The following is a 13260-nucleotide window of genomic DNA, read 5'->3' as shown; positions in this document are numbered from 1 at the left end:
TCTGGGCCTGCTCCAGCACTCCAGGTGGGATCTCACAAGAGCAGAGTACAGAAGAAAACAAACAATATTTCACTTTTTATCATATCCACCTCATTAGGAAGAGCAACAAAGAAACAACCCCCCAGAAAAAAAAAAAAAAAAAGGCAAACCAAAAACCCCCTTATTCTTAGCAGTGGTAACTTCTTAGTACCTCTTGCTTTTTGTCCATAAATTGCTCTGACAAATTTATCAATGCTGGAAAGCAATTTATTTCTTCCACAAAGAAAACACAATATCCTAGTTGACACACAGAGAATTTGCATAGCTTCCCCTCACTAAAGCAAGCAATTTGAAAATATTCCTGAACCTTGTCATATCTTCTAAGCAAATTGCTCAAACCTTGGATGTCAGGGAGCAGCACTGCTTATGCCTTTGGAGAACAACGCCCTCGGAGGAAATTTTCTCAATGTGCAGTCAGCCTGATGCAGTGAGGGAGGAGAGCAGATGATAAACACACAGAGAGTAAGGCTCAATTTGCTAATACGTTTGTGTCTCCTACTAGCCCAGTTCTGCCAGCAAACAATGCCCTGCATCTGCTGCCAAAGATGAGTTCATAAAGCACCAAAAGGTTGTGCCTTAGGTGCTAAATTGCAAAATACACTTCAGAGTCATGACTGCTGAATGAATACACAGTAATACTGTGCCCAGTTCTTTAAGTCCATAGGCAGTTATTGTCTAGGAGCTATTGAAACCCTTTATTTCTAGTTGAAGTTATGACTTTTGGTGAAAAGCCTAACATTTTAAGGCTGAAAGCAAGCAATGACCTCTCTGCTTTGAGTATTACACATTGTCCCAGTTCATTCTGCCTCTCTGCTTTACTCTGGTGAGATCCCACCTGGAGTTCTGCATCCAGCTTTGGGGTCCCCAGCATGGGAAAAACAAGAACCTACTGGAACAAGTCCAGAGGAGGCCACCAAGTTAATCAGAGGGATGGACCAGAGACAATTGGGATTGTTCAGCCTGGAGAAGTTTTGGGGTGACCTGACTGAGGCCTTTCTTCAGGCCCTGAAAGGAGCTGACAAGGAAGATGGAGAGAGACTTTGGACAAGGGCCTGGAGTGGCTTCCTAGTGCCAGAGAGTAGCTCTAGATTGGATGTTAGGAAGAAATTCCTCCCTATGAGTGTTGTTAGGCCCTGGCACAGGGTGCCCAGAGCAGCTGTGGCTGCCCTGGATCCCTGGCAGTGCCCAAGGCCAGGTTGGACAGGGCTTGGAGCACCTGGGATGGTGGAAGGTGTCCCTGCCCATGGCAGGGGAGTTTGGAACTGGGTGATCTTTAATGTCCCTTCCAACTCAAACCATGACTCTACAATCTCTGGTGTGCGGCAAAAAATCACATAATTTTATTTGTTGCCTACTCACGTTTCTTAAATAGCCTTATAGGACATGGTCCAGGATTTGCAATCCATGAGATCAATGGGATTTTCCCAGGTAAAACATTCTGGTTTAAGGTTGGATTGTTTTTTACTTTGACATTTCATTAGCGTGGCATTTCATTAACATAGATCTGTTATCTTAGGTGATGCTAATGATGCCTTCTACCTTTTTAACCACAAAAATAACATGCTGGGAGCTACATCCCTTTCATCTTTCAGAGACTCAAGACTCAACTCAAGAGCTGCCTTTTACCTGTCTTTAAATGCTTTTATTCTTAAGCTCACCTCCAAATTGATTTAGATTCCTCCAACCATGTTCTTTTTTACAATAACCAGAAAAATATAGAAAGAACAAAACTTGTCCAAAGGATTAAGTAGCACCCATCATACAAGGGAAATGCACATCTGGAAATGTAAAGAGTGCAAACTAAAGGCAACAAGATCAAGTGAAGTGCTGAATCTTGGGCTCTGCCTCATGGGGATGGAGGCAAACTGCTCCAAGAGGTGAATTCAGAAGCCAGACATGCAGGAAAACAGCAGATTCCTGTCTGGAAGGTGGAGATTAAAAAACAAGCAAATAAGCAAACAAGCAACCCTCAAGCAAGAAAAAGCTTGCTTGCTTTTGGATTCTGTAACATCTGAAATAAGAAATAAAGACATGATGTAGAATGCACAGATACTATATATAAATGTGTTTTTTTAAGCTGATATTAACTGTTTCTGAGATTTAAAAATTACTCTCAAACTGGAATCTGGTTAATCAAGACCTGAGAGAAAGTGCCTTCAAAGTTCTGTTTAATTTAAACCTGATCAGTTTTATGTAGGATCAGTGTCATGGTTCACTTTCTTTCCTCCTTTGTTTTTGGTATTTATTATCAAGACACAGAAAATATCCACTTTTCTTCTTTAAACACTGTAGTTTAAACTTTTCAGTTTAAACACTGTTTAAACACTTCTTTAAACACATACTTCTTTCTTCTTTAAAAACTGGAATTTTAAACCATTCACATTGTGCACAGTAGAAGCTATTACTGTAGATCTTGGAGGAATTGCTCTCAGCTAGATGAGGTATTTTATGTGAATAAAAAACGGAAAGCAGAAGCTTAATATGTACTATTTGGTTACCTGTAGATAACTAAAACACTACTCATGATGACAGTAACCAAAATATGGAAAAGAGAATCCATGAAATGTTCACATTTTACAGTAATTTGCCCTGCAGAAAAGAGGAAAACTCTGACCTACTTGAAGAAAGAGGGTTATTATATTCATTCTGCTAATCCAGAAAATACAATTTGACATGTAAGTAAACCATAAAGTTATAAGAAGGAACAAGTTAAGTCATGCCAGTTGTTAGGAGTAATTCCACAGCCCTGTCTCTGGCAGAAATGCTCATTGAAGTTGTTGGGAATTAGGCATGTGAGGAGACTGAGGAATTGCATCCCCCTTATTGTGGTTGTTTAGGGGCAGAGTAAATAACAGGGAATTGTGTGTTGGTTTGGCTGCTCAGCGTGTGCCAGGGATTCACGTGCTGCTCGTGGGAGCAGCTCAAGCACTGGTGCCAAGGCAGGACTGCAGGACCCTCACTGAAGTTTAAACTGTCTTAGGAACACTGCAGGAAACATCCAGCATTCCCCAAGAGCTGATGTTTTGCCCCATGGCACCAGTGTTCAATTCCTCAGTTCCTCACCTCTGAGCTCAGGCTGAATATGGAGTTCACCAAGCCAGGAGTTCAAGGTGCAAGTTCATCATTACGTAAAAGCAGCACACATCTGCAGAGCTGGCACAAGGACAGTTCCACCTCTCTTCCCACCCGTAACAAAGCCACAGGACAGGTTTTACCCTTTCTCCTTCTGTTGAAACTCTGCTGCCACTCAGCAAAAATGAAAAATAGGCACTTTTCTGAGCCAAAGGCAGGTTTGAAGGCAAACCTCACAGTTGACATTGCTGGGGAACTCAACCTGCAGTCCCAGTCTGACAGTGAAGGATATCAAGCTACTGAAAAGTGAAGGAAGGAAAAGGAAGCTATAAATATGGTGAAGGGTCTGGAGGGGAACCCGTACAAGTGGCAGCTGAGGTCACTTGGTTTGTTCAGTCTGGAGAAGAGGGGACTGAGGGGAGACCTCATAGCACCCTGCAGGTTCCTCACGATGGGCAGAGGAGAAGTGATCCCTGCTCTCTGGGATGGGTGTGAGGGACTGGCTGAGCCGTGTCAGGGGAAGGTTCCTCTGTTTGCTCTGGGTGTCAGGAGAAGGTTCCTCCCCCAGAGGGTGGCTGGGCCCTGAACAGGCCGCAGGACAGTGGGCAGAGCCCCAGCCTGACAGAGCTCCAGGAGTGTTTGGACAATGCTGTGAGGCACAGGGTGGGATTATTGGATTGTCTATAGTGCCTTATATAAAATAATGGCTTTCCATGGCCCATGATTGTGTTATTCTGCGTGTTTACTGATAGTAGAACTCTACATTAAGACATATCTTGCAGGACAAGAAACCTCAGCCTTTCCTGCAGCACAGCTAGAATATTTCACAGTGCAGTGTGTCAGAGCAAGGCAGCAGCAAATTGTAATGCATGCAAAGCAGATCTGCCTCTCTACTCCACTTAGACATTTCTCTTTTAGTTCATATCTTTCAAGATAGTTTGGCAAAGCATAGCACAGCCCCCTCAGAATAATGCTGTTTTATTGGGTGGGTGTTAGTTAACCCAGCGTAAAGCACCACAAACAACCCTTAGAGCTGATATTCCTTTTGAAATATAAACCTTGAACTACAGCTCATGCTTATCCTCCCTGATTTGTATGTTGGCTTATTTTACAAAGATTTCCATGATACTCTGTTAGATGACAGCATAGATAACTGAATTACAGAAACAAAGGAATTTAAATTGCTGTCTTCTCCCAGGCAGTGTTCCCCATGTTTGAACTTACACTGTGATTTTCCTCTGCAGCTCAGCAATTTGTACATCCAGAGCCTTCCACAAGTGAGGTGAGATGTTTTATTTCTGTGTGAAACCTAAAGGTGATATATAAGCTCTTTCATTTCTTGGACTTGTAATTAACTTAATGAGCCTTTCTACACACATGTCTGATGAGCATCACATTTCTTGGATATCATACTAGCAAAAAGACAAATTGGAGAGAGCTTGGGAAAAACAATCTTTTTTTGGCTTTCCCAAGACAGATTAAAAGAGCTTTATAAATGGCATTTTATAGCATAACACTCACAAATGTTAAAATAAAATCCAAGGAAAATTGGAATGAGATTTGGTTTAAATTTCAGGTTTCCAAGTGCTCCTTCCTTGAATGAGTGTATTTTGATTTGGATCCTGAGGACCTTCCTAACTCACAGTCTTCATTCTTGCATTTCATCAGGACAATGATTTCTAGAAAACTCCTTTACATGCTCTCCTGACTTTGAAAATCTGACCCAGATGGCAGCTCTGAGAGCACACAGAAAACAAACATAAATACTTCTAACTGGGTAATAAGAATAAATACCTTGTCAATTTGGTTAATCTCAGGACTGAGCACTGAACATCTGGATATGCTTTATCTCAGGAGCTGGGAAACTTCTCAGAATTGCAGAGTGACACATCCCCACCAGCCCTGCTGTTGCAGGGTGTGACATTGCTGCCACCAGGATTGCCAACCTTGCTGAATGGTGAGCACTCAGCTCTGACCTCAGGGCTGCTGTGGTCACACACTGGGCAGGTTACATAATGCACCAGGTCAGGTTTAACTGGGCATCACTGAGGTGAAAGATCAGCAGGGTGACCGATTGCATCACCTGTCATTGCCCCAGACTTCCTGCACTTCCCCAGGCAGGACTTTAAACAATCCCTAGATTTTTCTAGAATATTAGATAATTGAGAAAATTAAAGGTTTTCTTGATACATCTTAAGACAAAGGAAGTTGCTTTCAATCTGTTGTTTCAAGACAATTTCTTTCATCATCATTGTTTTCAAAAATCACACACCTTGAGATATGGAAGCATGGAAAGCATAGAAAAAGAAGGGATCTTCAGAAAGACCTTGACAGAAATTGTCTACTCTTAAACTACCAAGTGCCTGTTCCTTAGAAGGGACAAAGAAACTGGTAAAGAATTTAATTCATTCTTTGCTTCCTGAAGCTTGTCTGTCAGAGCTCCCTGCCCATGACAGGGGTGTTGGAACTAGATGGTCTTTAAGATCCTTTCCCACCCAAACTGTTCTAGGACTCATCAGTTGCTCTTCTGGAGCAATTCCAGTGAAATGCAGCAAATCCTGAATTCAGCAATGCTTGTTCTTTGCAGGGTAATTCCATGGAAGGGACTGGGTGATAAGGGAAGCTGTCAGTCCAATTGGTACCCACAAACACCACAGGAGATATCAGATGTTGGGACATCATCACAGAACTGCCCTCACCTGAGAGGACAAGGTTTCAACTGACGTGATGCTCAGTTTGTTGTGTCAGGTTCCTAAAGACCCACAGATAAAAAACCTGACAGCTTTGAAGGTTCCCATTTTGCAAAGGTGATGTAATTTCATATAGTATCTCTTCTTTAAAATTAATGTTTACAGTGTTTTTCTTTAAACTGTAATAAATCAGCATGTGTGGAAAGGAGAAAAATCTTTTATTTGTATTGATCTTGTACATAGATCTGGTATTACTCAAAGTGTTTTCAATCTGTCAGAGGCTGCTCAGTGGAAAAGCACAGATCCTGAATCCTGCTAAAATCCCTCTGCAGTGTTGCAGCCTGCCTAAGCCCCATGGCATGCCACATTTTTAATTACATTTTTCCTGTGGCATTACAAAGAACACAGGAAAAGCAGTGATCAGCTGGAGAAAGAAGCCACTTTGGGAACTCTTCAATGTTTAAAGAGGAAAGTCTAAGAGAAATGGAGTTTAATATCAGTGCTACAGTAGAAAGCAGTGGTGATGTTGCTACAGGCTGCATGAATCATGGACACCACGGAAGAGCTCCTGTGAACAACATGGTAAAGATGCCAGCTAAGAGGATAAAGCAAACCTGTAACAAGCAGCTCATAAATTAGTTGTAGACGTCATTATCTTCCCAGAAACTTTTTCCGAGTGCACTACCAGAAATGGGGCCCACAACATGAGTTTGCCATGACAACAAAGTGCTGTAAAGATCAAGGTGACTTCAGCTGATACAGGGTCATACTGGTTCAGGCCTAGTGATGCAAGAACATAATTATCAGTTTTTCTTCAGGAGGATCTCACCTACCAAATATTTTGCTAGACATCTCGTCTGCCTGTGAGTTGTAAATCTGCTGAAAATCAGACTTTGCTCCCATTCCTGAGAGGTGTTTGGGAGCACAGCAGCACTTCTCATGCGTTCCTGAGTCACCAGAGAATGCTGCCAGGCACCTCTCAACCTCTGCTGCCACCAGCAGGTGAGACTCGTGTGTTCCACAGTGACCACAAAAATTGATCACATCTCTTCTGAAGGAACTTCTCTTTGCCAGAAACAGGGAGAGTAGGAGACCTCTGAGCTCTCTCTGCTCCTTGTCTTGGGTCATCTCTGGCTCTCTCATGGTCCTACTTGATCTCAGTGAGGAAAAATCCACAGGTGGAAAACAGGAGTCTGTTCTCACCTCAAGAGCCTGTGTGTAGGCAGCACAAATCTTATTACACATGTTCTAATAATAATAATGAGAGAGAACCAGAGAGAGATTGCCAGGAAGGAAATAGACTTTAGTTTAATTTTCCAGTCATGTATTACACAACAAATCCCATTGATTTCCTTCAAGAAAAATGCTTGGTCAATGACATGCCAATAAATATAGTTTATCTTTTGTTCCTCCATTTGTTTAATTTTTCATTGTATTCCTCCAACTTTGCAAACTCAACTGAAATTCATTTCACAAAAATGAATTTTTGTGGATATTTTTTCCTAAGTACAGTTCTGAAATTCTGGTTAGATTGACATTTCTGACATTTCCCTAACTGTGATGTCACAGTGTGCCTCCTGTACTTGTTTCATTATCAGGTTAAATGAAGTCTGTTTCCAAAGTGATTTTGTGGTTCTTGGACTCAGAATTGGCAGTAGTTCGGGCAGTCTGACCCCCAACTGCTGCTGCCTGCTCACTGCAGACACTGTCAGGTGCTGAATCACAGAATTGTTTGGGTTGGAAGGGGTCTTAAAGATCACCAAGTTCCAACACCCCACCATGGGCAGAGATGCCACCCACTAAATCAGGTTGCCCAGGAATGAGAGAGGCTCCTAACTTTCCTGTTCTCTCTGGAGCATTTGAATTCAAAGCTCTTTTAATTTAATATAGATGCATTTTTGCTTTTTACACTTAGGACTTACTCGTGATTCCTTTTAACATCTATATTCAGCTGTGAGTAGAGTCAGTTTCTGTCTGTGCCTGAAAATATTGCACAAATCTTCATTCAGAATTGTTAGAGATAATGGATACTCAGTGGGGCATTTCTAGAAGTGTTACCAGTGCAAATGGCCTCATCTGGCCAAGGCAAAGTTTGACTGCAATTGCTGTTCCCAGGACTGCTTGGAATAAGTGCCCAGGCACCACATCCCTAACGAGAATCATCCACCCAAGCACCTCCACTCAACAAAGCAGGGAGGGAAGGCTCTGTCCAAAGGGCTTGGAAGAGTTCAGCCAGGAGAACTTTGGTGGCCTGGGATCAGAGCCACAAAATCTGCATTCCCACTGACGTGCATCCCCCTTCCAGTGCCATGCAGAGGTGCAAGTCATGCAAAGTGGGGACCATGACTGCTACATTCTCTGGAAATAACTGTGAAACATCTTTTGGGAATCTGGACTAGAAGTGACTAAAACAGAGTAATAGCAAAAAAGAAAGGCTAGAGCGTCTTGCATAGGAATCAATATTTCCTCTAAAGTGAATACAGTTTTGGCAAAGGTCAAATTGCTGGCAAAGCAGAGCCTTGAAAGGTTTATGAACAGCAAAAAACCACATCTTGAAGGAAGAGACAATTTGTACTATTTATTTTGACATGTAACATTCCCTGTTTTTTTGCTGGGATTTACATTTCTCAAGGAGAAGAAGTAACCCTGTGACCATAGCAGGGCACAAGCCTGTCTTGTCCCAGGAATGTGGGGACACTGTGGGTAACCAACCCTATCGTGCTCTGGGAACCTCTTAGAGTGACAGCAAAGTGACATCAAGACCTGTTTTTTGCATGGACAGTGATGACAATCACAAGTAGGAGGCCATGAATAGTCAAGAGGATTTAAGTCTAGTTAGTCCCAGCTTGAGGCAGAGAAGATGGACTGGGCCAGCCTGCAGGAATGCCTTTCCCACCCTGCAAGGCTTGAACTTTTAACTGCCATGGGTGGCCAGAAGTGGACACACAGTTTGTCAGCAGTGGTGGCACCTGATGGCTCAGACATTTGGGATTGCTGATTGCCTGGCCAGAAAGGCAGGCAGCTCTGGATGCTCCCCGAGCAGCTGAAATGCCCCTGTCTTTTGTAACTCTAACTTAAATAAGGGCTTAAAAGTTACTTTAATTAACCTCCAAGTAAAGGCATTCACACAGCAGCCATGACTTCCAAGCCCGTGACCCGAGGTGAACTTTGCGTTCTGTTAGTAGCTCTGCAAAGCACTGAGGAGACACTGGGTACCTCCTCTGTGGAACGACAGCCTCAGGTCCTTTCAGCTGGCCCAAATTTAGGCTTGTGGCTCTCACACCCTTGATGCCTGCAAAGCTGGCAGTCAGGAGGGTGACTTTGGCAGGAGAGGGCTGTCCCATCACCCATCTCCTCACAGCCACCCAGAGGAGATGAGGTATCACCCTCAGTCACTGACATGCAACACAGGGACCATCAAAACCCACACTAGGTGGGCAAATAGTCCACAAAGCAGACAGTGCCTCATCCCAGTAAAATTAAAAACAGTTGAACAGGGAATAATTTAAAAACCCTTTTTATTTAGACCAACACAAGAGCTAGATAGGATTTATGAGCTAAGTTTTTTGGTTGGAAAGCCAGTGTGTACTTTAAAGCATTGTCAGAGACAGAGAGGATACAGTCTGGAATACTGTGTTGTAATAATTTGTAAAACTACATGAGACAGATTTTTTTAAACCAATTACTTCCCATCCATTCAGGGGCAGATGAGCCCCCAGCTGAAATTCCTTTTCATTCCAATGCTTGTAACGACGAAGATGAAATGTGATTTTCCTTCTAACAAATGCTCCAAAAAGCAAAACCAGAAAAAGCATGTGTTTCTCTGTTATGGTAAGTAGGTCTCTCAGCATGCTGGAAATTCTGTGTTTTACTTACTTTCTACCACAAATGCCCCATTTTTAAAGAAATGAATAATGTAATCATTTTCTCTGATTTATGTTTTCATTTCTGCCTCATTTGGCACTAATGCTGTGTTATTACAAGAACTGGTCTCTGCAAAAAGAATGATCTTTAGATTTCTTATCCAAAACCTGTGAAGTCATTGGGACTGAACTGAACTGCAGAGGAAGGCAGAGAAGCCATGGACATGAGCAGCAGTTGAACACTTTCCCACTGACCAGGCAGATTTTTCCTTCTTGTCTCCCGATGACACAGAGCTGCATTTTCCTGCACCTTCCCAAACGAAGCTCTCCTCCAGGTAGGGTGTCAAGAACGTGACTGGCAGTTTTCAGAAATGATAACGAAACGTGGGTCAAACAGGGCTCGGCAGAGTCCCACGAGCACAGTCAGAGCCCGGGGACGTCTTCGCTGCGGAGCATCCCTGGGATTCGACACGGCCGCGTGCACCCTCATCAGCATCGGGATCGCAGCGCTGCTAACGAGTGCCACAGCTCCCGAGCCCCCGAGGCTTCAGACGTGTGCTGGCAAGCCGAACAGCAGCGAGGAGCATCTTAACAATGAACTTGGAGAAGAATCTGCAGGGAATTAGTGTCAGGCATGTGTAAAGAGGGTTACTTTTCCCATCTCCAACACCTATAATTACATCTCAAAGGTGCTAATAAAATCCAGTGGTTACAGTGGGGTTTTTTTTCTCTGTGTGTCAAAGTTAAGCGTGCTGCCGCGACGCCTAGGAAAAATCAACTTTCTTACACTTCAAATGGCCACGCAAGCAGCAGAAGTGGTGACGGTGTTCCCGCTGGGTCAAAAGGGCTGAGGTGCGCTCCTGGCTCCCGGGGCTGCCCAGCGCTGCCGCCTCAGAGGTGCGGGGCGTAGAAGGGGCCGAGGTACGCGGGGCCCAGGAAGGGGGCGAAGGGGCCGGCGCCCAGCGGGAAGGGGGCGGCCGGCGGCACCAGCACGTTGGCGGCGGCGTAGGAAGGGAAAGTCTGGAAGGGCAGAGCGGCGGGGCCCGGCGGGCTGGGGCTGCCACCGCTCGCCGCCGCCGCGGGGGATGCTGCGGGGGCCGCCCCGTCGGCGCCCGGGTGCTGCTTCTTCCACTTGGTGCGGCGGTTCTGGAACCAGATCTTCACCTGCGTCTCGGTGAGGCTGAGGGACAGCGCCAGGCTGAGGCGCTCGCACACCGACAGGTACCGCGTGGCTCGGAACTTGTTCTCCAGGGCCACCAGCTGCTCGTAGGTGAAGGCGGTGCGCGCCCGCCGCGGTTTCCCGCAGCCTGGCTCTGCCCGCCGCCGCCGGGCGCTCCGCGGCGATCCCGGCTCCTCCGGCCCGGGCGGGCTCGCGGTGCCGCTCCCGTCCCCGCTCGGCTCCTCCTCGTCGCGCTCCTGCCCCGCGTCCTCGGCGCCGCTCTCCGCCGGGGCGTGCGCATCTAGGTGAGACCGCGGGGATCGTCAGGGGATAGCGCACCCTCCTGCCGTTCCCCCTCCGAACCCCGCGCTTCTGCTCCCACATCCCCCCCTCCCCCCAACATAAGGGCAATCACTAAAAATAAAATAAAGGGGAGAAAAATTCCACCCGTCGTGAGAGACCCCCGCGAGTCCCCCCGCTGTGCCACCCCATCCGCGATGGGGAGGGGGGAGCCGTCGATATGGATTTCTTACCAATTAAAAAAGAAGTTATTAAAGTCCCCTTCTGAAGCGAAATAAATCCCCTCCCCCCCCCTCCCCATCCCTGCGCTAATGGAGTTTCAGATTTGCGAGGGCCAGATCGATAGATGTCATCTATTAAAGGTAAGTTTTAATCGAACAATATTAGGATCAGGCCGGGGGAAGGAGGTTTGAAGTGGGCACCTGCAAGCTGCGGGGAGGAGATAGGCGGGAGTCGGTAATAGGATATCGATCACCGGGAGCTAAGGCATCCTCCGGTGGGGACGGGCTGGGCAATTACCCAGCCGGCCGTCCCGCGGGCCGGGGCATCCGAGCGCTGCCGCCCCGGGGAACGGAGCGCCCGGGGGCCGCCCTTGCTGGGGGACAGAAACCCGTGCGGTGCCTCGGTAAGAGCCGTGGCCCGTCCGGCGCCGGGGCGTGGCGGCGGCGCGCCCTGATGTGCGCCCTCCTGCTCCGGCCGCAGAGGATGCTCCGCACGCCGGGAGCCGGGCAGGGCGCGCGGATATCCAGAACTTCTCCCTTTGCATCATCGAGACTTAAAATGCAGTTCCAGCCCCCCTTCCCTCGCTCCTGCGGGACCCCGCGTGGGGAGCGCGTCCCGCCGGGCCGAGGGTCCCCGTGTGCCGGCGCCTCCACCTGCGCGCCCCGCCAGCGCCGGCCGGAGAAACGCGAGCGCGTTCCTACCATGTGCCTCTAGTTTATTCCTCCCGCTGCCGGGAGCAGCAGCATCCTTTCCTACTTCAACTCTTCCCAAACTTTTCTCCCGCTCGCCCGAGCGGGGGGCGCTGCCCCAGCTCCCCGAAGCCGCTTCGCGTCTTCTGCTGAATTTCTGGGGATCCAGGATGTCTAAGATGGAGAAGGAGATTTTATGATGGATGGGGGCCGCCTTGGCCCCGCGGTCCGGGCATTCCGGCATCCCACCCCACCCTCCGCGCTGCCCGGAGACCTGCTGGCTCCCAGCGCGGAGCCGGCGGAGCGCGGGGCCGGCCCGGGCCGCTCCGGAGCCGCACGCTGGGCGCTGGCGGCGCGGAGTGAGCGCCGGGGAGGAGGGTCGGCCGGGGAGGCGGAGGGGCCGGCGGCGGGGTGGGGGCAGAGGAGGGGGCAGCGCAGCCATTGGCACGCCGCCCCCGCGCCCCCTCCCCGCCGCGCTGCCTCCGCGGGGGCGCAGCGAGCGCCTCCCTCCAGCGCAGCCTCTCGGCGTCGGGGCTTTCCCGTTACCTGCCCCGTGCAGAGGGGGCGGCCAGGAGCCCCTGGCACCGGAGGAAGGATGCGGCCGCACCCGGCAGCCCGACGGCAGCTGGTGTCCCCTGGGGTCCCGAGAGCCACCGGCTGCACCTGTCCCCTCCTGTGCCCTCGCCCTTCACTGAGCCACCTGCAGCTCTCCCGGTCAGTGCGGCTCCAGCGGGGTGAGCCTCGTGTTCAGAGGGACCTAGAGAGGAGGGATGGCTCCTGCATCCCTCTCCTGTGCTGGGCAGAATCCAAGCTCCAAGTGCTTCCCGTGCCGGCAGCTGCTGTTTGGGATGTGAAGCTGCTGCCTGGTCCTCAAGGAGAAAGGAGCAGCTTTTCGTTTGGGAGCAGCTTGGGATCAGTGTGGTTCAGACTCTGGGCCACTCCTGCAACTCTCTCCCTGTTCCCAGTTAGTAGCCAGGAGAAACTGAGGCCTCCCTGTGCTGGAGGATCGCCTACCCACTGAGCAACCCCCTAACCAACCCTCCTTCTCTTGGGGGAAAACACTTTGTTGCCTGTTCACTCTATAACTGGGGCAGGGGAGGTGACAGCAGGCCAAGCCTCCCCACTCTGCACCAGCCCTGGGACCACTTCTAGCCAGTCCTGCTTATTGAAAACACACTTGCAGTGTATTTCTGCACACCTGTATCTGTTCAGGGGGAGGCTTTTCC

The 13260-nt window shown here is 48.3% G+C and overlaps 1 protein-coding gene across 1 annotated transcript; it reads right to left on the bottom strand.

The window, feature by feature from the left end:
* Nucleotides 1–10555: 10555 nt before the first annotated feature.
* Nucleotides 10556–12049, bottom strand: NKX1-2 (NK1 homeobox 2). Its single transcript, XM_059477059.1, has 2 exons — nt 11734–12049; nt 10556–11124 (listed from the first exon to the last, which is right to left on the bottom strand). Exons 1-2 carry the CDS (start codon nt 12047–12049, stop codon nt 10556–10558), a joined length of 885 nt encoding a protein of 294 aa, XP_059333042.1.
* Nucleotides 12050–13260: the final 1211 nt, after the last annotated feature.

The sequence above is a fragment of the Ammospiza nelsoni genome, chromosome 8 (assembly GCF_027579445.1).
Source record: "Ammospiza nelsoni isolate bAmmNel1 chromosome 8, bAmmNel1.pri, whole genome shotgun sequence".
NCBI lineage: Eukaryota > Metazoa > Chordata > Aves > Passeriformes > Passerellidae > Ammospiza > Ammospiza nelsoni.
The sequence above is the reverse complement of the archived record's forward strand: the minus strand, read 5'-3'. Positions and strand labels throughout refer to the sequence as shown.